This window comes from Marmota marmota, unplaced genomic scaffold (genome assembly GCF_001458135.2).
Source record: "Marmota marmota marmota unplaced genomic scaffold, marMar, whole genome shotgun sequence".
Lineage (NCBI taxonomy): Eukaryota > Metazoa > Chordata > Mammalia > Rodentia > Sciuridae > Marmota > Marmota marmota.
The window spans coordinates 2044333-2072179 of NW_026000225.1; the positions used below are offsets into that span (position 1 = coordinate 2044333).

Genomic DNA, 27847 nt, shown 5'->3' on the forward strand with positions numbered 1-27847 from the left:
AATGTGACTGCTATGCAACAAATGATAAACTAGTGTTTAACTTTTATTGCATCTTTTTCTCTCTTTTCATTTCAACCCTAAAGGAAAAATACAATTGACATTATTGAGCACTTAACATATAATTGACATTATAAAACACTTAAAGTGATTTACATGTTTTAACTCATTTAATGTTCACAATAACACTATGATTTAAGTACTGTTAGTATCTCCACTTTACAGATGAGGAAACTGACACAGAGTAGTTGAGTGGCTTCTAAGGTTGCACTGTTTATAAACGTCAAGCTAAGTCATGAAATAAATATGGCTCTACCATGCACGTTACTTCCCAAAAAGCTTCAGAGTGGCCAATTTCTATATCTAGAAATCCAAGCTATCTATTTTATATATAATTTTGTCCTATTCCACTTGTCCAATTTTGCCTGGGAAAACATACTATCGACAAAGTTTGTTAAATTATAAAAATTTAGATCAAAACTACTCAAGTGAAACTTTATATATATGTAAAATTCTTTCTTGTTTAAAAAAAAGGTGAAACTTTATATATATATAAAAAATGTAAAATTCTTTCTTGTTAAAAAAAGAAAGAAAAAGAAAAAAACTAGTGTCAAGATATAGCTTAGTTGGTAGAGTGCTTGCCTTGCATGCACAAGGCCATGGGTTCAATCCCCAGCACCACACACACACACACACACACACACTAAAGCAAATTTCTCTTAAAGAAAAAACATTCCTCTTTCATTCTGCCCCATACCTAAGATTTCTAATTTTAAACAATAGCTTTTGGAAAAGTTACAGAAAAGAAAATCTAAAAGCCAGTCAGGATTAAGTGATTGCCAAAGAATGCTACAGTTATGGACATTTTAAAAAGCCCCAGTTTCTTCAAATGTAAAAAATGAACTAAACTAGAACACTTTAGTCTCCCTTCTACTTCTAGAGTCCTATGAAACTAAAAAGAAACTAAAGGATCTCTCAAAACATACCTTGAGTATTCTTGAGGATATGGAGAGGAATACCAGGTGTGAATTTCATACTTCCCAAATTCAATGACAGAGGGGCAGCGGACTTGTGGATCAGGGGGACCAGTCACTCCAACTTTCTGTTCAGTCAAGAATACATTACAAAAGTTAGCTAAATCAGATGCACTGACATAATAACAAACAAACAAAAATCTGAATCTAAATCTCTTCTTAGGATTTTTCTATTAGGAAAAAAAAAAAGCTAACAAATTTTAATATAAGTTGTTTTTAAACAGAATATCCAAAGAATAAAAAGGCTAATAAATATCTTGGAACTAAATGTAGTTGGCATTACTTCATTTTCTCATTTAAAAATACTGAGAATACTTTCTTCCGACTAAACTTACTCCCTTAATGACTTCATTATTAAAAAGAAACTGCTAGCATTTAAGGATACAAGATAAAGAACAGAGTGCTTGCCCCACATGCACAAGACCCTGGGTTCAATCCCCAGCACTGCAAAAAAAAAAAAAATCAAGATAAATAATTTAAGGTGGTGCTTCATATTTGCCTCAGGTGAACACAATGGAAATGAACTACTGAACGTGTTAAGTAAACAATGAAAAGAAAGACTTTCTGATTGGGAGAGTAAATATCTAAGAACAATATAAAAAGAATATGATAAAACAATTATCAAGAGTATTCATTTCGTAGTACACCTAAAATTCCCTTCCTTAGTAGCTCTGCACAGATCTGATCCAAGAAAAATACACTTTACTATACACAAGCTATTCCTTTCTTTCTGCCTCTTTTTATAATGAAATTTATCTCATGCTTCCCCCCCCCAAGTCCTGTAATAATCTAAATAATTATACTATCCAAGAAAAAACTGAATTGCTTGACTTCTAAACCAGAAATTCAAATACAAGACATTGCTCAAGACAATAAAATCCAGTTTTTTAAAACGTTAAATTCAAGGGCAACTTGATTTTCTGTACAATGAACCTAGCAAAAGACTCATATATACATATGATATGCACACACATATGTATGCTTATCACAGATGCTTTAGAAATATTAATTGACTTAAGAAAAAGAACCAGAATCAACTTCAAGTACAAGTATTAATAATTCTTCATCAGAAAAATATCTAAAATTATCCTACAACATTATGCTGTAAAGACCACTGAAAGCATATTAAAAGTCCCTTGTTGGCGCCTATAAATATACACATATACCTTATAACAAAAATAAAAAGATTTTAAAAATTTTTTTATTTATATAAATTCATTTATAAGAAAGAAGCCACTTCACCACAACTCATTTGAGAACTCTTGCTGCTTTACTTAACAATTTGCTCTTATAAAAGGCCAAAGGATTTATCTCAGGTTTCATACTGGAAAACTGCCAAGTGAGACCTCAAGCTGTTCCTCAAACACCTCAAAACAAAAGACAACCATTTTCATGTATAACCAGACAAATGAGAAGTTGTACTCCATTTATGTATGAAGTGTCAAAATGCATTCTACTATCATGTATAACTAATTAGAACAAATTTTTTAAAGAGACAACCATCTTCTATTTAGATAAGTAGTATTGTAACAGCAGCAAGTACTGGAGCTCTTCCAAATGCAAAAACTACATAGAAATACGATAAAAATAAGATTTCTTTCATTTCTCAAAATCCAAAACAGAACTTTGTTAAAAAAGGGTTTTAAAAGGCTCTTCTTTAAACCATATTCCAGAATCAAGTATTTTAATTCATAAAGTAGGATATTTTCATCCATTTACACAGCTCAAAATAAGAATAGTAGTACAGGAAAAATAGTTTCAAATACCAGAAACCAAATTTAACTTTTTGAGGCAAGGATCAAACAGGAGGTACAAAAGCTGAAAACATGTACCTGCTGTGGCACTGCCTGTTGTTTGAGAGCTTTCCCATCAGCTGCCCATCGCTCTTCCAGGCGAATGCCCAGTGTGAAAGTGGATATCCAGTTCCAGTATAATTGTTTGCACATCACCACAAGTAAGAACGTGTAGAGAAGCAGACCTGTAGCAGACTCCCCCTCTATCCACCTATCTTCACCTTTGTGCTGTGAAATGCTCTGGCACATCTGCTCATGCGTGTGTCCTCCACCACTCCCAATTCCCTCATGCAAACCTCCAGAGCAAAAGGGTTTCCATTCACTAAGGTTTAGAAGTTAATAAGGCTCTACACAGGGAGGAAGCAAATGCTGCATCTAAACCACTCATTAACCCAGTCCCTGCTAAAATCAAATTGTCACGTATTAAATTACTGCAAGATCATCTTTGAGAGGATATTTTAAAATTTCAGCCAAAATACTCTTATATTAAGCAACTTTCTAAAGTGCATATATCTAGTATAATCAAGAGCACAAAATATATATTTATAAATTTTTAGTCAAGTTCTATCATTTCATGACCTTCTCATTTGAATATGCCATATTCTTTGAAAGATGACATATATCCTGGGCCAGAATTGATCTTTTAATCTAAAATAACTAAAGAGAACATCAGATGCACCAGTAATTGTCTGTAACCAAAGAAAACTCTAAACATATCTATTTCTAAATAATGAAACTTTTATTACTAGCAGTTTATAAGTAGAGATTATTCTTCTACAAAAACTCAGCTTCCATTAAATGGCTTATCTAGGGGCTGCTGGGGTTGTGGCTCAGCAGTAGCACACTTGCCTAGCATGTGTGAGGCACTGGGTTCAATCTTTGACACCACATAAAAAAAAATAAGCAAACAAATAAAAAAGATATTGTGTCCATTTATAACTAAAAATATTTTTAAAATGGCTTATCTAAGCCCAATTTTTAATAGAGCCTGCTCCCACAGTACTCTGGATCTGATATAAACAACAAATTTACAATTTATGTAAATATTGCCTTGTACCCTTCCCCTGTCTCTCCACTCACACAGCTCTCCCTAGACCTACAGTCCCTTTCCACTCCCTAAGGGAGTGACATTTTGAAGTGAGAATAAAGGGTGGGACTGTTCCCTTATCAACATAAGATGAAAACATGGAGAGAAGAAATGGCTTTCTGGTATTTGAATTCGTTTCCTATAGAAATATTATAATAAGCAACCTCATTCATTAGGGTTAAAAGTTTACATGATGAAAGAGGTATGTAAGAATGAGTTCACATGCTCCGAACTAGAGAGAACACAAACTAAAGGAAAGGAGAATCAGCATTCATGGAACACCTACGGTGCCATACTCTGAGCTTCTACTGTTGCCTCACTTAATCCCCACAATCCATTCCTCAAAACAGGGGAAAGCCAACCCACTTTACAGATGGAAAAAACAAGGCTCAGAGAGATTAAGGAGGCAAAAAACACCAGGGTAAGAACAGTAAGAATGAAGCATAAAGACCTTTCATGGTTAGAAGTGAGGGAAACAGAGTTAGCACTCAATTGTTTTTAATTCCAAAATCTGTGTGCATTGTGTTTTTTAAAAATAAGAACTCGGGCTGGGGATGTGGCTCAAGCGGTAGCGCGCTCGCCTGGCATACGTGCGGCCCGGGTTCGATCCTCAGCACCACATACAAACAAAGATGTTGTGTCTGCCGAAAACTAAAAAATATTAAAAAATTCTCTCTCTCTTTCTCTCTCTCTCTCTAAAAAAAAAAAAAAAATAAGAACTCAGTTTTCCAAAGACAGGAAGCTACAAACCTACAACCTCTCATCTAGAATGTTTTAGAATTCTGCATTTTTCTGATTTTAGAGAAGTATTTGAAGTATTTAAAGTATATACACTTATACTAAAATCAACAGCCCAGGCAGATTTGGAGCAACACTCTATAATCAGACACATTAATATTTCTTCAGCAAAATACATGAGTATTCACAATAACTAGAGTATATAAAGGACTTAAACAGTCTCCTATCAGTTCAGATCATGTTTTGCCAATAACTGAGTTTAAGTAAAGTAAGACTTACTGTAGAATGGGTTAATTTAACAAAACAAAACAAAAACAAACAAACATTTTTTTCCCTTAGTCAGGTGTGGTTGTAGTGCACCTAAAGTCCCAACAGTTCAGGAGTAGATGGTAGGATTCCAAGTTGGAGGCCAGCCTGAACAAGTTAACAAGAGCTATGGTATAGAGTGCTTGCACACAGGTGCAAGGCCCTGGCCTAGGTTCAATCCCCAGTACTGGGTGTAAAAAAACAGAAATTTTTTTTTGTCTCATCCTTCCAAGAAGATGTATAGATGGATATAAGCATTTGAAAAGACATTCATCATCACTAAACATTAGGAAAATAAAAATCACAATATGATAACTAATTCACATTCACTAGGATGGTCATCATTTTGAAAAATGAACAAAAACCACCAGAAAATAACCAGTTTGGTAAGGATGTAGAGAAATTAGAACCCTGTCCCTCTGCTGGTGGACATCTAAAATTAGACAGAATACCATGTGACACAGAAAGTCCACTTACCCCCTAGAATTGAAAGCAGGTACTCAAACAGATATTTGTATACCAATGGTCATAGTAACGCTATGAGTGCAAACAAACCAGGGGTTCATTAACAGATCAATAGATAAACAAAATGTGGTATATATCTACAATGGAGTATTTTTCAGCCTTAAGGAAGACACCTCTGCTTAACAACATTATGCTAGGTGAATTAAGCCAGATACATAAGGACAAAGATTATTTAAATCCACTTATATAAGGCAACTAGAGTAGTCAAATTAAAAAAGACAGAAAATAGAACCAGTAGTTGCCAAGAGTCAGGGAGGGTGTATACTGATAAATACGAAAAAGTCCTGGATGATATTATAGGTGTATAACAACATATACATATTTAATGCAATTGAACAAGACACTCAAAAATGGCTAAAATGGTGAATTTTATATTATGTGTATTTTACCACAATTTTTTTAAAGCTTTCTAGGATTCTTTGGATTTCAGAATTGTGGATACAGGGTTTGGCCTATCTAAAGAGTGATATGATACTCAACTAAGCCATAAATGCTCATAGACTCTGAATTATTTCCCATCGCTCTCTTCTGGTAAACCTTTTTTCTACACTCAGACATCCCCTTTCCATCTTTGCTAGTTCTTTTACCAATAAATATTGACAAAATCTAAGATTCTGTTCCCAGCCCTCTCATCTTGTTCCACCCTCTCCCACAGGACCTATAATCCAGTGATCCTACAAGCTTTCATTCTCCTCATGCCCTTCTTTTTTTTATCCAACCTAGAGTCTAACATCTTTATTGTAACTCACATCTTTGCATATATTCATAATGTCCTGCCTCTTTCCTGATTAAACATCAAAACCAAACCCTCGTTAAATTCAATTCTCCCCATTATCTGTCATCCTCAAATTTTGAACATAGTTGGAGAAAAGCACAGAATCATCCTAACTAGTCTCAACTTATAAATCATAATCATTAACCTCAAAAGGGCACATAATGCTTTAGTACCCCATTTATTCTCCCATTCTCCTAAAAGATAATTTCATATTTCTTTCTGTCTCCTGAAGATACGTCTTACTTCAGCTTTACTTTCAGCCAATGCCTTTGATTCCTACTGCACTAAGAAACTGGAAGTGAGCTTCCACAACTTTCCTTGGCACATCTGCATATCTAAACCTTTGTGTTTATATATCTTGCTTACTTCCCTAGTCTATGAAAAAATTCATCTGGAATCCTATCTAAGGCCAATACCTTCACTTGTGCATAAAATTACATCCTCTGTTACCTTCTTAAAGAAATTATTCAACAATTCCTTTCTCTTTTCATCATAAATTTCAAAATTGCTTCTGAATTCTCAACATAAACTCTAAAATACAGGAGAGCTTGGAATGATGTATTTCAAGCCATGACAGAAAATAAATTTCAACCAAGATTGCTATATTCAACAAAACTATCCTTCAGAATTGAAAAAAAAAATCTTCCAAGATGATCAGAAACTAAAAGTACATGATCACTATATCAATACTACAGAAAATACTTAAATACTACACGCAAAAGAAATAAAAAAATGAACTCTAGAGATCACAAGTGGACAATCTTATTTAAAAAGTAGATAAGCAAATGAGAAAAAGGACCAAATTAAACATTAGATACAAATCAAAATGGCAGGAATTAACTAATACCTCTCTATAATAATACTGAATGTAAATTATCCATTCTTCACTTAAAAGACATAGGTTGGCAGAATGAATTTAAAAAAAAAAAAAAAAAAAGACCAAAGTATATGGTATTTGCAAGAGACTTGCCTTAGAGGCAAAGACAGTCACAGGCTGATTGAAAATGAAAGGATGGAAATTGATATACACCATGTAAATGAAGCCTGAAAACAAACAGGATTAGCTACTCTGGTATGTGACAAAGCAGACTTCAAGCCAAAATTAATCAGAAGAGACAAAAACGGTTATTTCATACTGGCAAGGGGAACAATCCAACAAGAAGGTATAATGATAATAAATATTTATGCTCAAAACATTGGTGCAGGGCTGGGGATGTGGCTCAAGCAGTAGTATGCTCACCTGGCATGCGTGTGGCCTGGGTTTGATCCTCAGCACCACATATAAACAAAGATGTTATGTCTGATATTAAAATTCTCTCTCTTTTTCTCTCTCTCTCTCTTAAAAAAAAAAAAAACATTGGTGCACCTAATTACATAAAAAAGATACGTGACTTACTGACTCAGAGAGACACTAGTATAATAATACTGAGTGATTTCAACATACTTCTCTCACCAATAGACAGGTCATTCTGACATATAAATTCAGTAAAGATTCTTCAAACCTAAAAATTATTATAAATAAAAGACTTAACAGACAGCTATAGAATATTCTATCCAATAACAACAGCCAAATTCACTTTCTTCTCAGCTTCTCATGAAACCTTCTCTAAAACAGATCAGTTCAGGCCACAAGCCAACTGAGTAAATACCTAACATAACTTCTAGTATCTTATCTGACAATATTGGAATGAAATTACAAATCAACATCAAAAAACTATATGGAGCTTGAATAATACACTCTTAAAAGATGAATGGATTATAGAAGAAGTCTGAGGAAAAATTTTTAAATTTTTAGAATCAAACAAGAATAGTGATACAACATACCAGAACCCAGAACTTCTGGAACACTATGAAGGACATTCTAAGAAGAAAGTTTATAACTATCAGTGCCTACATGAGAAAATCAGAAAAATCCCAGATAATAAACTAATGATGCATCTCAAAGCCCTTGAAAAACAAGAATAAACCGATTCCAAAATAAGTAGAAGGAAGGCAATAATTAAGATCAGAGCTAAAATCAATGAAACAGGGAATTAAAAATAAAGAAATCCAAAACATCTATGAATCCTAGAATTGATTCTTTGAAAAGACATACTACTAACTTTTTTTATGCTTCCATTTATCTTTTTAGAAGTCTCTTTTTTATGGAAGTATACTCTATTGCTAGAGATGGAACCAGGTGAACTATATCCCTATCTCCCCTACCGCCTGCAATAATTTTCTTAAAAATTCAAAACCAATTAAACTCTTTTTTTTAAAGAGAGAGAGAGAGAGAGAAAGAGAAGAGAGGAGAAGAGAGAATTTTTTTAATATTTATTTTTCAGTTTTCGGCAGACACAACATCTTTATTTTATTTTTATGTGGTGCCGAGGATCGAACCCAGCACCCTGGTGCATGTTACCACTTGAGCCACATCCCCAGCCATAATTAAACTCTTTCTAAAAAATTTTTTTAGTTGTAGATGGACACGATACCTTTACTTTATTTGTTTATTTTTATGTGGTGCTGGGGATCGAACCCAGTGCTTCACGCATGCTAGGCAAGCGCTCTACCAATTTTAAACCACACCCCTGGCCCCTAAAACTCTTTAAAAACTCTTGCTAAACAATTCAATAATTCTTTACTCAAATGTGTTAAGTTATTTCATGCCTCAATACATTTACAGTTTCCTACTAGACTGTAAGATCTATAAGAATAGAAACTATGTCTTTCTTATAGTTACACACCTAGCACAGTTTTTACAACATAAGAGGCACTCAAAAAATGATGAGTGTGGGTTGGATGAATTCCAATATTAACTCCTTTATCATTTACCTTTTACTTGTGAGATAGCCCAAGAAACCATAATAAAAATAAAATCTTCCTGGAAAATATTTAAAACAAGGTGCAGGAGTGTAGCTCAGAGGCAGAACACTAGGCTAACAAGTACAATGCCTGAGTTGGATAGTCAACAGAGAGGACCAGGGAAGAAGAGGAGAGGAAGGTGAAAGAGGGGAGAAAAGGAGGAGGAAGAGGCTCAAGCCAAATATAAGCTCTCAAAAATGAATTTCTGAATTATATTATGAATCCTTTTATTATTCAAAACCTACTCTAATCACCATTAACTCTCCCAATTGGCTTCAAACCACTTTGTCTTATTACATTAATTCATATAACCTGGATCATCCTTGACAGCCTCCAACAAACTACACACCAAATCCATCAATAAATTCTGCTGATTTCATCTTCAAAATAAACTCCAAATCTGTCCATTTCTCTCCTATTTCCACTGCCATCTCCTTAATCCAAGCTACCATCTTCTTTCACCTTGCAGATCCTTGCAAAAACCTGCAAAGTTGTTTCTATTTCCATTCTTGTTTAATTGCAATTTATTCTTCATACACAGACCAAGAAAAAGAAAGAATTTTTAATGCAAATCTAATCCTGTTATTTCCTTTCTTTCTTTTTTTTTTTTTTGGTGGGGGGGGGAGGCAGGGGAGTGGGTTTTACTCGGGATTGAACTCAGGTGCACTCAACCACTGAGCCACATCCCCAGCCCTATTTTGTATTTTATTTAGAGACAGGATCTCATTGAGTTGCTTAGCGCCTCGCTGGTGCTGAGACAGCTTTGAACTCCGGGTCCTCCTGCCCAGCAGCGGGGATTACAGGTGTGCACCACTGCACTTAGCCTGGTATTTCTTTCTAAAACCATTTCATGACTTCCCATTATAACTAAGATAAAAACCCAATTCTAACTTCTGGCCTATGTAAATCTCCCCAGCTTCATCTGTGTAACTCTTATTCATTACACTCTAGACTCTAGTTACACTGGACTTCAGTTCCTCAAATTTATCAATTTTTTTCATGCCTCAAGACATTTACACAGGTAGTCTGTTGTGTCACTTTTTTTTTTTTTTAAAAAAAAGCTCTTGGCCTAGCTGACTCTCAATCCATGTTTTAGATTTTGTATAAATAGTTCCTCAAAAGCCTTTCATTCTCACACATCCTCCAGCTCTAACCTCCAGCAATGTAGATCAGGCAGCCCTTGTTATAATCTCTCATTTTCTTCCTACTGCGTATCAATTTGAAATTATAACTTTATTTTGATGATCATTAGTGGTATGTATCAATTATGAGACTGAAAGCTCCATAAGATGGAGCCTGTGTCCTCACTGATAGCTCTAGTACCAAGCTAGGCACATGAATACTAAATGAATGAATCTCAAGAAGAAATATCACCATCATCAGAGTGTTGGTGCATTGCCAGTTTAAATAAACACGAATTCAACATAGTTCTTGAACACTGGCCAGAGCGATTCGACGAAAGAAATTAAATGGATAAGTATAGGAAAAGAAGAACTTAAACTAGCATTATTTTGCTGATGATATGATTCTATACCTAGAAGACCCAAGAAACTCCACCAGAAAACTTCTAGAACTAGTAAATGAATTCAGCAAAGTAGCAGGATATAAAATCAACACCCATAAATCAAAGGCATTTCTGTATATCAGTGAAAAATCCTCTGAGAAGGAAATGAGGAAACTACCCCATTTACAATATCCTTTAAAAAATAAATAAATAAATAAATAAATAAATAAATAAAATACTTGGAAATCAACTTTAACAAGAGGTGAAAGATCTATACAATGAAAACTACAGAACCCTAAAGAGAGAAATCAAAGAAGACCTTAAAAGATGAAAAGATCTACCTTGCACTTGGATAGAAAGAATTAATATTATCAAAATGACCATACTATCAAAAGCACTATACAGGTTTAATGCAATTCCGATCAAAATCCCAATGGCATTCCTCATAGAAATAGAAAAAGCAATCATGAAATTCATCTGGAAAAATAAGAGACCCAGAATAGCTAAAGCAATTCTCAGCAGGAAGAGTGAAGCAGGAGGCATCACTATACCATACCTTAAACTATACTACAGAACGATAGTAACAAAAACAGCACAGTATTGGCATCAAAACAGGCCAGTGGACCAATGGTACAGAACAGAGGACACAGAGACTAACCCACAAAATTACAATTACCTTATATTAGACAAAGGTGCCAAAAACATGCACTGGAGAAAAGATAGCATATCTTCAACAAATGGTGCTGGGAAAACTGGAAATCCATATCCAACAAAGTTAAATTAAACCCCTGTCTCTCACCATGCACAAAACTTAACTCAAAATGGATCAAGGACCTAGGAATTAAACCAGAGACTCTGGCCCTAATCTTCATCATGTGAGTTAGGCCCCAACTTCCTTAATAAGACTCCTATAGCACAAGAATTAAAACCAAGAATCAATAAATGAGATGGAATAAAAATTAAAAAGTTTTTTTCTCATCAAAAGAAACAATTTGTGAGGTGAACAGAGAGCCTACATTCTGGGAGCAAATTTTTACCCCTTACACATCAGATAAAGCATTAATCTCTAGGGTATATAAAGAACTCAAAGGCTAAACACCGAAAAAACAAATAACCCAATCAATAAATGGGCCAAGGACCTGAACAGACACCTCTCAGAAGAGGATATACAATCAATCAACAAATATATGAAAAAATGCTCATCATCTCTAGCAATCAGAGAAATGCAAATCAAAACTACTTTAAGATATCATCTCACTCCAGTCAGAATGGCAGCTATTATGAAGACAAACAACAATAAGTGTTGGCGAGGATGTGGGGGGAAAGGTACACTCATACACTGCTGGTGAGACTGCAAATTGGTGCAGCCAATATGGAAAGCAGTATGAAGATTCCTTGGAAATCTGGGAATGGAACCACCATTTGACCCAGCTATCCTGGACTATACCCAAAAGATTTAAAAACAGCATACTACAAGGACACAGCCACATCAATGCCCTTCAGTGGATAAATGAATTTTTAAAAAGTGGCATATATACACAGTGGAATTTTACTCAGCATTAAAAAAGAACAAAATCATGGCATTTGCAGGTAAATGGATGGCATTGGAGAAGATAATGCTAAGTGAAGTTAGCCAATCCCCCAAAAACAAATGTTGAATGTTTTCTCTGATATAAGGAGGTTGACTCATAGTGGGGTAGGGAGGGAGAGCATGGGAGGATTAGATTAATTCTAGATAGGGAAGAGGAGTGGGAGGGAAAGGGAGGGGGCAAGGGATTAGCAAGGATGGTGGAATGTGATGGACATCATTATACAAAGTACACGTATGAAGACTTGAATTAGGTTTCAACATACTTTATATATAAACATGATATGAAAAATTATGGTATATATGTGTATTAAGAATTGTAATGCAAAAAAGTACATGTAGAAAGGCATAAATTGGCACGAACATACTTTATATACAGAGATACGAAAACTGTGCTCTATATGTGTAATAAGAATTGTAATGCATTCTACTGCTGTCGTGTATTTTTAAAAAAATAAAATCAATCAACCAATCAATAAATAAGTAAATAAACATGAATTAATAAGCTGGGTGTGGTAGTACAACCTGTAATCCCAAGCAACTTGGGAGATTGAGGCAGCATGATCTTTAGTTCAAGGCTAGCCTAAGTAACTTGGGCAAGACTGTCTCAAAATAAAATTTTTTAAAAGGGCTGGGGGTGTAGCTCAGAATTAGAATGCTTGCCTAGCACAGCAAGGCCCTGGATTCAATCCCTAGTACCACATACACACACACACACACACAAAAAAAAAAAAAAAAAAAATNTAGCCTTTGAGTTCTTTATATACCCTAGAGATTAATGCTTTAGCTGATGTGTAAGGGGTAAAAATTTGCTCCCAGAATGTAGGCTCTCTGTTCACCTCACAAATTGTTTCTTTTGATGAGAAAAAAACTTAGACTTACAATATCTAGCTGTATATTTCCTTGATACCAGGCACATAAATGGATCATCATAAGTTTAATAAAATGGTGAAAGGAAGACATAATTAGCCACATAAATTTGCATTGTTTCTCATTGTCTTCATCAAAGTTCAGCATTCCCTTTTTTTTTAAATTTATCATTTTTTATTAAAGCACTAGAACTATACATAGGAGTTGGTTCTTTTTGACAAAATCATATGCATCATTCCCTTTTAACTCACTCTCTAGTTACTGATCTCTCCACACTTATTATCACATATAGCTCCTGTCCCATTGCTCCCAGCAGAAAATTTCATTCAAATATCTATTCATTAAACAAATATTTGCTGAGCCTTTAGTCTAGTCAAAGTATAAAGCAATGACCAAAGAGGAAGTCTCTGTTCTCAAGGCACTTATATTGTAAAAATAAATATTTAAATTCAAGAGATGATACTATGTAGGAAAAGCAGACAGGTGAGTGGATAGAAAGTAGTACACCGTGGTTAAAAATATGCTGTCTTATTGTAGGGAGTTAGGGAAGGTCTCTTTGATAACATGACATATGGGCAGAGACCCAAAGGGAATGAGTAGCAAGCCAACTAAGAAAGGCAATCAAACAGAGAATAGAAATAGAAATAGGCTCCAAGACACTAGTGTGCTCAGTGTGTGTGAGTAAGAAGAAAAGGTCTGTAACAATAATGGCAAAAGTAGAAGAAGAGCATCCAAAGAGGAAAGCAGAGACAAGATCACACAGAACCTCAGAAATGAGGGTACAGATTTTGGTTTTTAAAATTCCAAGCAAGTTTGAAAGACACTAAAGGTTTTCTGAACACAAGTTTTCAACTTAAGTATGAAAATAATTAATCTGGCCTCCGTGCTGGTATGAGGGGCAAAAGCAGAAACCAGGAGATTAGTCTGGATATTATAAGAGTCCAAGCCAGAGATGACAGTGATTTTGAAGCAGTAAGCAGTAGTCAATATTCTTGATATATGTGGAAGGCAGAATCGTTAGATGGACTGAATGTGGAGTATAAGAGAAAGATAAAGAATCAAGGATGATACCTCTTTGAGCCTACGCAAGTACAAAAGTAGAATTACTGTTATGGTTTGGATCTTAAATGTTCCCTAAAGGCCTTGTGTTAAAGGCTTTATCTTCAGTTAGTGGTGATCCTGGAGTTGGAGGAACCTTTAGGAGGTGGGACCTAGAGGAAGAAAGGTCACTGGGAACATGCCCTTGAAGGAGACACTGGGCCTCTGGCCCCTCCCCTCTTTCATTCCTGGCTACCATGAGGTGAGAGCCTCCTCCCCTATACATTTCTGCCATGATGTACTATGCTACCACAGACCCAAAGCAATGTGGTCAAGTGACTATTGACTGAAACCTCTGAAACTGTAAGCCAAAATAAATCTTTCCTCCTTTGAAGTTGATTATCTCAGGTATTTTAATCACAGCAATGAAAAGCTGACAAACACAACTAACACTTATTCCCATTCTCCACTAAAAGGTACCAGGTAACTAGGCTAGAACAATAAGAGACTAGAACATCTTGTGGTGGCCAGAAGTAAATAAAAAGGATGAGACACATCAAAAGGACACAAGAGCCAGACATTCCCCAAACTTGGAACAATTGAAACACACACACAAAAAAATTAATTAATATCTACAAATTATTTAACCCATATAGTAATCTGATTCTTAAAAGAATAAATAAATAAATGGGAAGGAGAAAAGACTATCCGTTATAGTAGAATGCCAATTAATAAATGTTAAAAAAATGGAATTAGCAATCATATTTGCCAACCAACAAAGCGAATATTTCAGGTGAAAACCATCATGATAAATCAGTAGGTAAAAATTTCATAAAAAACAGGATGTTTGCATGACCTCAAAGTATGTCACCACTTTATAATTAGATAGAAAATAATAATTTTACATGGCAGAAAAACACTTAAACTGAGTAATCAAAATTAATATCACATACAATAGAACAGAGATATTACATACATCCTGATATGATGCACTGAGGAGAACATATCCCCTCTGTGGTATTTTTAAAAAATATTTATTTTTTTTAGTTTTAGGAGGACACAATATCTTTATTTTATTTTTATGTGGTGCTGAGAATCGAACCCAGTGCCTCACGCATGCTAGGCGAGCTCGCTACCACTTGAGCCACATCCCCAGCCCCCCTCTGTGGTATTTTTAAGATCATGATAAAACACAGAACAATCTCAAAGTAATGGGTATTCTATGAAATAAATGATCTGTATACGTCAAAATTGCCAAGGTCATGAAAGATAAGGACTGTGGAGACTAAAGAGAAATGAAAATTAAATGAATAATCTACACATGATCTTAGATTATGTGGTGCATCAGGAAAAGTTATTTTTTTCTTCTAATATAAAAAACATCAGTAATACAATTAGTGAGATTTGAATTATACCTTTGGATTAGACAATGGTACTTAGTGCTAACTGATTTGATTATTCTCATGTATAAGAATGTCCTCATTTTAAAGAAACACACACAAAAAATTAGAAGTTAGCACTATGTCTACAACTTAGCTGGGAAAATACCTCCTTCTTTGAGGTCCTACTGAAACTCCATGTATTTCTACTATAATACCTAAAATGCTTCATTGTACTTACTGGTAGGAAAAAAACAAAAAACAAACAAACAAAAAAAACAGGCCTTGAGAGATTGAGAAACTTACCCAAAGTAAAAGTTAGTATATGATAGATCAGGTCTTGAAACCACATCTCTCTGACTTATAGCTAGAATATTGTTAAATCATAAGATAGAATGCTGAGTAAATGCTTACTGAGTAATTATACTGATGTTTTTATTTTTCAAAAGTACTCACATAATGATAGACATAAACAGCCTAATCACCAACTGGTCTCTTACTATAAAATATTTTAATTATACAACTGTACAATCATAAAAGTTATATAATTGTATAATCTGTAGCATCAACTTTATAAATACTTACTTTCATGATAAGAGATAACTTAGTTTGGTTTATGTAGTAAGTTGGTTGGTAGCAAATAAGGAAAAAAAACAAAGAAAAACAAACATAATCTAGAAGAGCCTGTAAGATCTAGTCCCTGCACTTTTCTAACCTCACCTCCCACATTCTCTACACCCTATGTTCTTCATCCTAAAGCACTTCAGTTTCCACATATATTCCACTTGTCATATTCATACTATTTCATATATTTTGAAATAGTATGAATATGACAAGTAAGCATATTCATGACAAGTAAGCATGCTTTCCCCTTTCTTGGATATGTTCATTTTCACTTCTGTTCCTTCTGATCAGATGTGACCCCAATCCCTGTTATTCTGATAAGCTACTCTATATCCTTTAAGACCCTTCATTGAACTTCCCAAGATAGATGCTTGCTTCCCTATTCTTCCAATACTGTGTACTTCATAATGAAACTTTTCATATTAATAAGATTTTTATTTTCATGTCTTTTTTAAAAAATGTTTTTAGTTGTAGATGGACACTATATCTTTATTTATTTTTATGTGGTGTTGAGGATGGAACCCAGTGCCTCGTGCATGCAAGACAAGTGCTCTACAAGAGCTACAACCCCAGCCCTGCATGTCCTTTTTTCACTATATTTGAGAGAAGGAACTCTGTCATTTACTTTGGCATCTATAGCACCTGGCACATAAATAAGTTTTTTTATCTATATATTTATAGTTTGCCCTGTCACATATGATTAAGACAGAAGCATTTAACAAATATTTCTTGAACTAATGAATATGTATGCTTTATTACACTCAAGAAGCTTTTTTCTTCATACAATAGGACAGAAAATTTAAAAATTAAGTTCACTTAATATTGGTAACCAAAGCAATGTGTTTATCTACAAAACTGAAACAGTTATGGTTTTGAAAGGAATACCCTAACCAGCAGAGCTACATATACAAACCACTCCTTTCTCAGAATAGATGAATAAGCTGCTTTACCAACAACATAATCAAATCTCTGTTTCTCATTCATGAACAAGTTGGTTGATTGTCCATTCTGAACATCCAACTTTACCTGCAGTGCTTGTTCTTGGATATCACGAAATAATTCCATATCTTTCTCAGTCATGATTTCCTGGCTCCCAAAAAGCCGCTCCTCATTTTCTTGTTTGCCATCCCAGCCATCCTGATTGTCTGCACATAAAGAAAGGACTCATATGTTATTTGCACTATCCTTAATTTAATGCATGAACTTTCAGCCTGAAGACCTTAATACTATTATATAACAGAAAAAAGGACAGCATTAAATTGACTTCTAGAAAGATAGTACTCAATAAAGAATCTTTACATATTATATCTGCCTTTTAATGAACATCCTGAGTTGTCTTAAAGCTTTCAAAAATATGACATAACCAAATTTAAACGTCATTAATAGATTACATTTTAACAGGCAGAATAAGGAGTATAAAATTTATTTTGAAATAGTATGAATATGACACTTTCAGTATGATTTTAATGTGTCAACATTCAAAAAGATAATCTCCAAAGTAGCTACCTTAACTGATACCAGGTAGTACTAACTCCCCTCACTTTCTGGGTGCCCTGTTAAAGCACAAACTCCACAAACCTGAGGACCACAGATGATAATCCTCTGGGTAAGTATGAAAAATTATGATAATCATCCACTAAATGATGGCTCTTCCTCAACTGGGCAAAAAAATTAGTGAAGGGAGTATTTGGGGTTATGTAGATCATTATCCTTTGCATTTGAAGATGACACTGCTGATGGCCTCATTTCCTCTTTGTATGAGTATGGCTGAAAAGACCAATCAGTGACAGTTCTTTTCAAATCGACTGCACATACAGGCTGTCTGTTATTCATTTAGTACAAGAAGAAAAAGGACAAAGACTCATTGTTGACAATATTCCCAAACTGAAAAAAAAAAAAAAAGTACAATCTAAAGGTACTATGTCACTTTAATGCCCCCTAGTGCATGACACATATGGATGCAGGCACAGATCTAGTACAGCACTCTGTAGCAGTGTAAAATCATGTACAAATTGTTCCTTAAAAGTCTATAATTCATAAAGAAAATGACAGAGCCTACTAAAGCAAATACAACAATGCCTAAAGTTTAATGATAGTTCTCTGTATACTTTATACATTTGCTTTAACAATTTCTATTTTTAAAACTTTCCAGAAGATTCTTTTAATAATTCATTTCTAGTGCAAATGGTTAATGCAAAAATGTCTTTCATTAGGATTTGCTTTGAAATTCTTTCATTCTAAATCTAACCTAAATGGATTACATATTTTCTTAAACATGCTCAGAATGAAGCTTATCTAAAGTCTACATAAGCTGATAAAAGATATGAAAAGTCTTGAAAACTTAGAGAGTAATTAGTTGATTTCCACTCTAGTGGAAAATGAATCAATAAAAGAGGAACCTAATAATGATGAGGATATTGTCTCCTGCACTGGACCAATCAACCACTTAAATACGCAGGAATGAAGAAGCAGTGAATACACTTACCAAAGGGACACCGGGAAGAGGGTATCAAAGTTAAGAAATTCTCCTGCAGTAAGTCAAACACTATCTTGTGATCCAAGAGTTCATCCTCATTCATCTACTTTCCTCAGAGCCCTTTCTACTTCCTTCACCTTATTAAGTACACTAAATTCAAAGCTCAGTAATGAGGCTATTTTAAGATTTAATTACCAGGACAGCTAATCAGAGCATTCTCTGACTTACTATACCACTGAGTCCTCTCTACATATGTTTTCTACTGTGAAAACAAGGGAACCCAGCCTAATATACAGGCAAATTGTCTGCAGCAGTGGTTTTCTCCCCCACCTTCTCTCTCCATTTAACCCATGAAAACTTCCAAATAAATTTCTTAAAACGTGAAGTAGAAAAATCAGTAACCTTATCATATTTACATATATTTTAGTCTTTTCTGTATGTTCAACAGTAGTTTAACCACTTCTGGTCTTTCCAAATTCCTCCCAGGAATATAGCAAGCATCATCATGCTCATTACATGTTTTAATTAGTACTTTAAATGCAAATTTATCCTTAATTCGAAGTTATACCCCAAATGTCTATAGGTAGATTCTTTGTGCTTCTACCAAAATATTATAGTTTCTTTTTGCCAAAGAGTTTCAACTGGTCCACTCTGCTACTTCATCTCTAGCCTCTAATTCTGCCATAGTATCATATAAATATGTATCTTTAACAAATTTTTATATTGTGTAATCAATGTTTTATTATCAAGTATATATCTATTCTAGATAATTAGTGTTACTCCAAACAATATACTTTTGGAATACTTTTTTGATTCTAAGTTTGTTTCAAACTTTTACCTGTGGGCCAATCTGAAGTGCTTGATTTTCTGTTGCCCTTTTTCCTGATTCTATATTGCTCAGAGTAGTCTACCACTTCCCCTCGAGCTTTCCGCCCATCAGGGGAAGGGGTGAAGAATTTGGTAAGGCCATCAATGAGCCCTTTGGTTTTCTTGTTGAACTTCAAGGGGACACTGCTATCTCTGCAGAAGTCCAAGCCATCTATTTGCTCTAAATATCCTTCTTCTGATGATGATGCTGACTGTCCGGAGAGAGTGATTTTACGTTTCCGACCCCTTCCAGGGCCAGTTCGAACTTTGCTGAAGGGACCCTTTGATCTAAAGAATGAAACATGGAAAAAACAGAACTATTAAAAAGAAATCATTATAAGGCTGAAATTTAATATACAACATAGAAAATAACCTACAGCTTTATAAAACAATGTGCAACATATTGTTAAGAAAGTTCTGTAAACTATAAATAGCAAACAAATAAGAATTTTATTATTATTAGAAACATCTATTTCCAGGACACCTAGTTAATTATAGTAAAACAAATCCTAAGTCAGAAGTCCAAAAACACAAGTTCAAGTCATAATTCTGTCACTTACTAGCAATGTATCTTAGACAAATCACATTCTCTAAGTATTAGTGTCTTCATTAGTGAAATGAGAGTTGGACCAGAATATCTAATATTCTTCCAGGTTTAAAGGCCTATAATACTGTGATCTTTATACTAACTCAGAATTATCCTTTTACCTCTAAACACAAAGATGAGTTCCTCTCTAGATGTCAGAAATAAAAAGATCATTTTATAGGAAAATTAAAGCTTGATTTCTTAAGATTAAAAATACAGACAATCATACTGGTTGTATATATTTCAGGCTGCTAATGTTCAACATTTCAGTTATATTACCTTCAAGGTAGTATTAAATATAGAAAAGGAAGGTAAAACTTTTTTGAGAGCAAAGAGAGATTCATAGACCAGTTGAAAGTTTATATAATATCAATAATGAATTACTACAGAGATTTTTTTAAAAACCAGAATTAGCTACTCAATCTTGCCCCACATCCTCCAGAAATAGCCTAGTTTCCTAGTCCACAATTTCTGATTTTTGCTAATAGATAAAAATACACTACTTTATATCAGAAGAACATGAAAATGGGACTTGGCTATCACATCAATAGGAAGTGATCCATACACTTAATACATATAAACAACTGGGAATAGATTAAGAAGAAACCTTGTAAAATACTACAATAACAAAAATTTTCTTTGCTATGTTCTTACATGAGAAGCAAAACAATACAATGGTTAAAAGTCATGCCTTAGTACCTAGTACCAGTAATCCCAGTTCAACATTTACTATATAACCTTGTGCAAGTTAACTTCCCTAGGCCTTAGTTTCCTCTTTCAAAAACCAGAAGTAACACAGTAGCTACATATCATTGGGTTTTAGGGATAATTAAATGTATTAATGCATGTAAAGTACTTAGAATAGGCTAGTACTTTATTAAGGACTTAATAAATATTGGCCATTGTTAAATATAATTACAACAATGAAAAACTTTTTTTCATAAGAAAACAAGTGAATCCTACACTATAGAGAAAGCCCTATCCTTTTCTCCCCTCACCTTGCCACAAGTACAACTTACACCGTGTTTTGTTTCTTTAACCTGTTTTTTGGACGTCCTATTGGATTAGCATAGCGCCGTTTTATCTGTGCAGCCTTCTTTTGTAGAAGTTTTCGTCCTTTTTTCCTAGGTCGACATATTTGACATATCCACATGCCTATAAAGAAGTAAAATTCCACACAAAAGTATGATAGACATACATAATTCAAAGGTTTCAGACAGTCTTACTCAAGATCTTAATCTCTTTCAGGTAAGGTCTAGCAAATAAAAATCTAATGAAAGTCCCCCAGAAAAATAAACATGAAGACATATATACACAAAATTCTAAAAAAACCTAAAAGGGATTTGCATATACCCTTGATGCTTACAAATGGATGGAATCCACTAATTCTCAATTAAAAGTCTCTGTTCTACAACCAGGACCCTGATATTGGTGTGATTACTATTCTGTAAACAAAAAGATGCCAAGCTTCTAAGGGTGATGGTTGTTTCCAAGTCAGAGCAAGGAAAATATAAGATAACCTGGAAGATCTTACACTGTCAGAAAATAAAGAAATAATCAAAAAATGACAGAGGCATGTTAAAAAAGACACAGGAGTCAACCTGAAGGTATTCCCAATGGCCAAATCTGGGATGATTTGAGCAATGTATGAAAGTCCAAAGGATAAAATAAATATTCATAATGACAGAAATTGAATAAATAAATAAATGCAAAAAAGGGACAGTTTATCTTTACAGTAAAATTTCAACTAACAAATGTAGAAAGAATGATGGATGTAGAAAGTCACAGTATGCAGGCATCACAGTTATAAGTGGTTAAAAAAAAAGCATCATTCATAGATGCTAGAGTAAGTGGGAAAAGGGGAAAAACAATAAGCTTAAGGTGTCGGTCAGACTTCTTCACTGTAATCAAATGATCAAAACTGACAATATTAGCAATAAGATATATCGTTAATATATACCTCTGTTATGATGCACTGAGAAGGGCACCACATCACTTGTATGAAACTGTCAAAATTCAAAATTTCTAATAATGAGAAAGCAACAAACAAACCTGACCTGAGGGACTTTCTATGAAATAACAGACCAAGGTTAAGAAAATGTAGAGGTCAAAAATGACAGGAATTATCACAGACGGAAAAAGACTAAAGTAATATGACAACTAAATGTAACGTAAGGTCCTAGATTGGATCTTGGGCCAAAAATTCAAATGAGGTCTATAGATTAGTTAACCATACTATATCAACATTAATTTCCTGGTTTTGACAGTTACACTGTGGTTCTGTAAGATAATATTAGGGAAGCTAGGTAAAGAATATGATGAGAGCTCTCTCTACTTCTTTTGCCACTTTTAAGTATGAAATAAATTCAAGATATAATGTTTTTTGTTTTAAACTAGTAAAATCTCTTTTGTAGAATACACAAGATATAAGTCCTAAGAAAACTTTCTTTATTTTGTCTTATCTCAGACTTCAAATAAATGGAAAAGGGGACTATTTATTTATTCTAATATGTATAAATTTAAGGTTTTTCAAAAGGAAACAATCAATAGAATGGCCTAATAGTAATTTCAAGTAAGGCTCTAAAGTGGCTCTATACTTGGCTATAATGTAGGGTTCAATCCTTTTCCTTCAACAGGAAAACTTTCTCCTAATCAATATTATCAAATACCCTGCGCCTGTTTTACTTAAGAAACTTTTAAATCACAAAATCAGAGTTAAAATATAATTTGTGATAGAACAAAACAAGAGTAAGTGAATTTTTCTTTAAAGTTAACTATAAACATATAAGATGATATTTCATAGAAATCCATCCAAAAAGCATATAAACAAATACACTTCAAGGAATAGGATCAAAAGAGTACAATATTAACTTGTACCCTTATGATTTGGACACTTATTTGTTTACTACTTTATGAAACTTATTTTTTTTTAAGTTTTTTTTTCCTTTAAATTTTAAATAAATCAGATCTCAATAGTTCTAGGCCCCTCAAAAGTGCTGAGCTGCAGTATAATCAACATGACCTAATATAATTTCATTTCCTCTTTTTAAAAGAGATATTTCAAGTTATTATGCAAAGTAAGTGTTTTGGCCTCTAACTTTCCCTACCCTTAATGTGACAATTCTCTTCCTACTTATATAACCCCCAAAAGAATCAATTATTCTTTTATATTAATGGTAGCTATAATGTGCTTTCACTAACATTTCTTTATACTCTCAATTTGATTTCTGAAAGTACTATTCACCTTTTGGCATCCGCGTGAGTGGTGGGTCACAACACTCCATGTGAAAACCTCGGTCACATGAATCACAAAAGAGCATGTTATCCTTAGAAAAAAAAGAAAAGATAGTTCTGCTTAAATTTATGAAACAGAGACATATCAAGATCATGACTTCATAAAACTTAGGAGGCTTCAAAGATCTCAAGAGATGAGCTAGCTATAATATTATGTTCCCTTAAACATATTAACTAAGTTAAAAGTCTGATTTAGCCAAAAGTTTTGTTTCGTTCCATCTTTAATGAAAAGCTACAGTTCCATTACTTTTCAATACTGGAAACAACCAGAAAAAAAGCTAACCCTGGTCTGTTTTAATAAAAAAGGAGAATGTGTTATTAGGAAGCAAACATTCCTAAATGAATGTCTCCATACTGCTCAAAGAAATTTGATGAGAATTTCCTTAAAATGGCTTAGTTCTCTACAAATTATTATTGTGATGATTTATAAACTACCTAGAAATATTCTAAGTCTAAATGAGCAAATATTCTAAACTAATGTCATCTAATTTAAACAGGCTACTATTCTAAATATTACTGGACCAAGTGACTGACAAATGACCAGCCTCACTTGAATAGAAATGCCAGTTTAACATTCTACTTCTAAGTGAAATACACACATTGGAAGGCAAAGATACTCACTGCATTTTTGCCTTGATCTCTACAGGAGCTGCATGTTTTACACTCGATGCACTGCCATCGTAAGGCCTTCACTCTAACCGTTAGTTCAGGGGAAAACTTTAAACAGGATGGATGACCTAATAAAAGGGGGGAAAAATTCACAAATGAAAAAAACATCAAAAATTATTTTGTAATTGTACTACAGAAATATTGTAGAAAAAGACAATTATCTTAAAATCAAAAATATATGAAAATAAGATAATTCTAGAAGCTTGCCATTAATGTTCTCATCAGTTTTATTAACACTAAATAGGATTTAGACCACCTTCCCCAAATTTGATTATAGATACACTCCAAATATAGATACACATACTGGTATGTATATGCATACAATTATGTCCAGGCTACTTCTGAAAGAATACACAAAACCCTATCTTTATTGGTAACATTCTAAAAATTCAGTGAGAAGCATTTTGAAAGGGAAGGATTTTATATTTATATTTCCCTTTGTACCTTTTGTGCTCTCATTTTGAAAATAATAAGTTACTTTTATGTTTTAAACTATATAATAAAAATTTGACCATTTAAAGTAAGTTATTTGCTCATGATTTAAGGTACTTAGGCTTTTAAAAAAAAAACTCTTTCAGGAGTTAGTATGGTTGTCATAGAATATGCAGTTTTTGTTTTGTTTCTTCCTTATTGTATTCAAGTAACATCTACACTCATATTCCTTAAACTGATTATATTCCACTGATTTGACATACCATAACCCACATGACCATTTCCCTATCATTAGGTACTTGGACTATATTATCCATAAGAGTTGAGGAGAGAATTCACTATGGATTTGATTCTCAAAAATTTAAGGTAGACTATTTGCCCTCAACTCTAAAAAGATTTATCCCTCTCCCTAAAAGTTTTGCTTACTTTTCTTTGATGCGACAAAAGGCTTATTAAATCATCTTTTCTCTTCTTTTCTATTTCTGAAGAATTTTCTCTTTTATGAGGCAGTAAGTTAATCATCAAAACATTATTAACAATGGGGCTTGGTGGTGCCTGACTATAATTTCAGTTAGTTGGGAAGCTGGGGCAGGAGGACTACAAATTCAAAGCCATGCTGAGCAATTTATCTAAACTGGTAGTTTAGTTTGTCTAGCATGCTCAAGTACCTGGGTTCAGTCACTAACACTGAAGAAAATGAGCATTTCATACATAATCTTATCATCTTTTTCACATTCTACTTTTCCTTTATAAAAACTAGCTAAAAGCCTTCATATGATTGTCATTGTAGAATATGAAATTTTTGTTTTGTTTTTCTTCCTTATTGTATTCAAGTAACATCTACACTCATATTCCTTAAACTGATTATATTCCACTGATTTGACATACCATAACCCACATGACAATTTCCCTATCATTAAGGTACTTAGACTACATTACCCATAAGAGTTGAGGAAAGAATTTACTATGATGAATTATGTTTAACATATACTTTCCTTCTTTTAAATTAATTCCTTAGAATAAATTCTTGAAAGTGAGACCAGTGAGTGAAATGAATTAAATATTTTTATAGCTTGTCAGGTTCAGATGCATTATGAAAACATTTTCCAAAAGCTGTAGTATTCAATGCCACCAGTAAAGTACAAATCTTTAACCATTATTTCATCAATTCCAAGTGGGGACTGTGTGATAACAGTTTTTTATTAGTATAAAAACTGTAAAATGATAAGTTTTTTATTATATAAAAACTGTAAAATGATGTTTCATTGATGCTTTGATGTACGTTGCTATTATTGCTTAGGTATAAATTTTATATGCCTGACAATTCTCTCTTATGTAAACTACTAGGCAGTACTCCAGACTTTATGCTTAGAAACATAAGCTTGCTTTAAAGTTAGCATTTGGCTCCTCCTCCCCCCTCCCCAACCTTCTTTACTTTTGTACTGGGGATTTAACGCAGGGGTGCTTTACCATTGAGCTACACTCCCAAGCCTCCCCCGCACCCCGCCCCGGTCTCCCATTTTTTGAGATAGAGTCTTGCTAAATTGCTGAGGCTGGTCTTAAACTTGCAATCCTCCTGTCTCAGATTCCTGAGTAGCTGGGACTACAGGCATTATGAATATCCAGCCCTTTGCCATATGTAATGCAATTATTTCCTCCAAACAGTTCTTGCACTTTTTATTTGGGATATGTTAGTTTTTAATTTAGAAAATATTAACCTTCATATATTTGATTGTCTATGCTTTTCTTCCTTGGTTATTATAATGGCCAGTTGCCAAACTATCTTCTAATCAATGCCTCCTTTTATAGAACCTTTTCCACACTGAATGGGATTGATCTGTGTAACCAACAGGACACTACTGAAATGACAGAATGAGACTTAAAAGGCTAAGTTATAAAAGATATTGCAGATTCCACCTTACTTTCTCAGATACTTGCTCAGGGGAAGCCTGTTTCAAATTGTCTCATATTGCAGACAATCATGCAGTCCCTAAGAAGAGGCAGTAGCACCAACTCACCAGTTAAGTGAGCCATCATGGAAGCCTCAGGTGACCACAGCACTTAGAATTTTAACTGTAATTGGGGATATAGCTCAATAGTAGAGTATTTTTTGCCTAACATGTGCAAAGCCCTAGGTTCAATCCCAGGCAACACAAAAAGAAAAAACTTAACTGCAACCTCATTAAAGATATCAAGTCAAAACTACCAAGTTAAAGCACTCTTAAATTCCTGATCCACAGAAACAGTATAAAAAAAAAAAAAAATGTCCAGGCAGTGGCAAACGCCTATAATCCCAGCATCTCAAGAGGCTGAGCAGCAGGATCCCAAATTCAAAGCCAGTCTCAGCAATTTAGAGAGACCTTGTCTCAAAAATAAAAAATGAAAGGGGCTGGGGACGTAACTCAGTGGTTAAGTACCCCTGTGTTCAATTCCTGGTACCAAAACAAAAACAAAAGTCTGTTTCCATTTCAACAGCAATACAGACTAATTATTTATTAGATTATTTCTTTAAAAGCTATCTCTACAGTAATAGTTTAAAAATTATGTTCTTCCATAGCTTAGAGAGAGATCTCAAATGTGCTTCTTCTTAAATGGTAAAGCCAAAACACAATACTCTGCCACCCCATTTCATCTACATCTCAACAAGAATAGATTTGTTTTTGCTTTATACATTTGAGTTCCCATAAAATTACATTTGGGGAAAGGGTTACACTAACTTAAAAAGTTTGGAAAGCACTTCATGACATAATATCTTTATTTTTTGATGATTTTATGGTTTAGATTTAAATCCATCCAGATTCATTTTGGTAAGTGAATATGGTTACCTAGCACTCAAGATCTATTCCCACCTTCTTCTAAGGCTTCTACATATTAAAAATAAAAAGCTAAAAACTATATTTCCTAGACATCTTTGCAGTTAGGCTCTAGATATGAACTGAGCCTAGCTGAATTCCAACTGGATGTATTCAAGGAATATTTGAAATGCAGAAATGAGGCAAAGATCACCTTCCTTCTACTACTGTTTTCTAAAGATAAGTGAAGCCATGAGCAAAGCCACTCTTCTCCTTCACGGCTATTCCAGAGGCAGTTAGGATAATGACCAAATTCAGTATCTCAGTACCCTATACTCAATAGTTTTGTGTTAGACTCATGCTTCCATCTGTCCCAGATAGAGTCAAACACAGTCCTCTGGTGGGTCAGTTTCTGCAGAACTGTTTCCATTTCAAGAGTCCTTAAAGCCCAGCCTAGAGCTTGCCTCTTCTGCCCTTCCAACAATTTCACAAATACCTAATTCCAAAATCCCCATCCTCTTGAAGTATCTATAGTGTGCCTTTGTTTTCTGGACCAAGTCCTGAAGGTTATTGATATAAGACACTGAAAATTAAGCCCATGATCAAAAATAATGCTGGTTTATTAACGC

At 34.0% G+C, this 27847-nt stretch overlaps 1 protein-coding gene across 1 annotated transcript in view; it reads right to left on the reverse strand.

Annotated features, from left to right (window-relative positions):
- Kat6a (lysine acetyltransferase 6A) overlaps window positions 1–27847 on the reverse strand; it is a 102601-nt gene that overhangs the window by 24376 nt on the left and 50378 nt on the right. Inside the window, 6 exon segments of the mRNA XM_015506223.1 lie at window positions 984–1099; window positions 17129–17247; window positions 19417–19733; window positions 21051–21186; window positions 23276–23357; window positions 23947–24062. Of these exon segments, the coding sequence (XP_015361709.1) occupies window positions 984–1099; window positions 17129–17247; window positions 19417–19733; window positions 21051–21186; window positions 23276–23357; window positions 23947–24062 (886 nt within the window).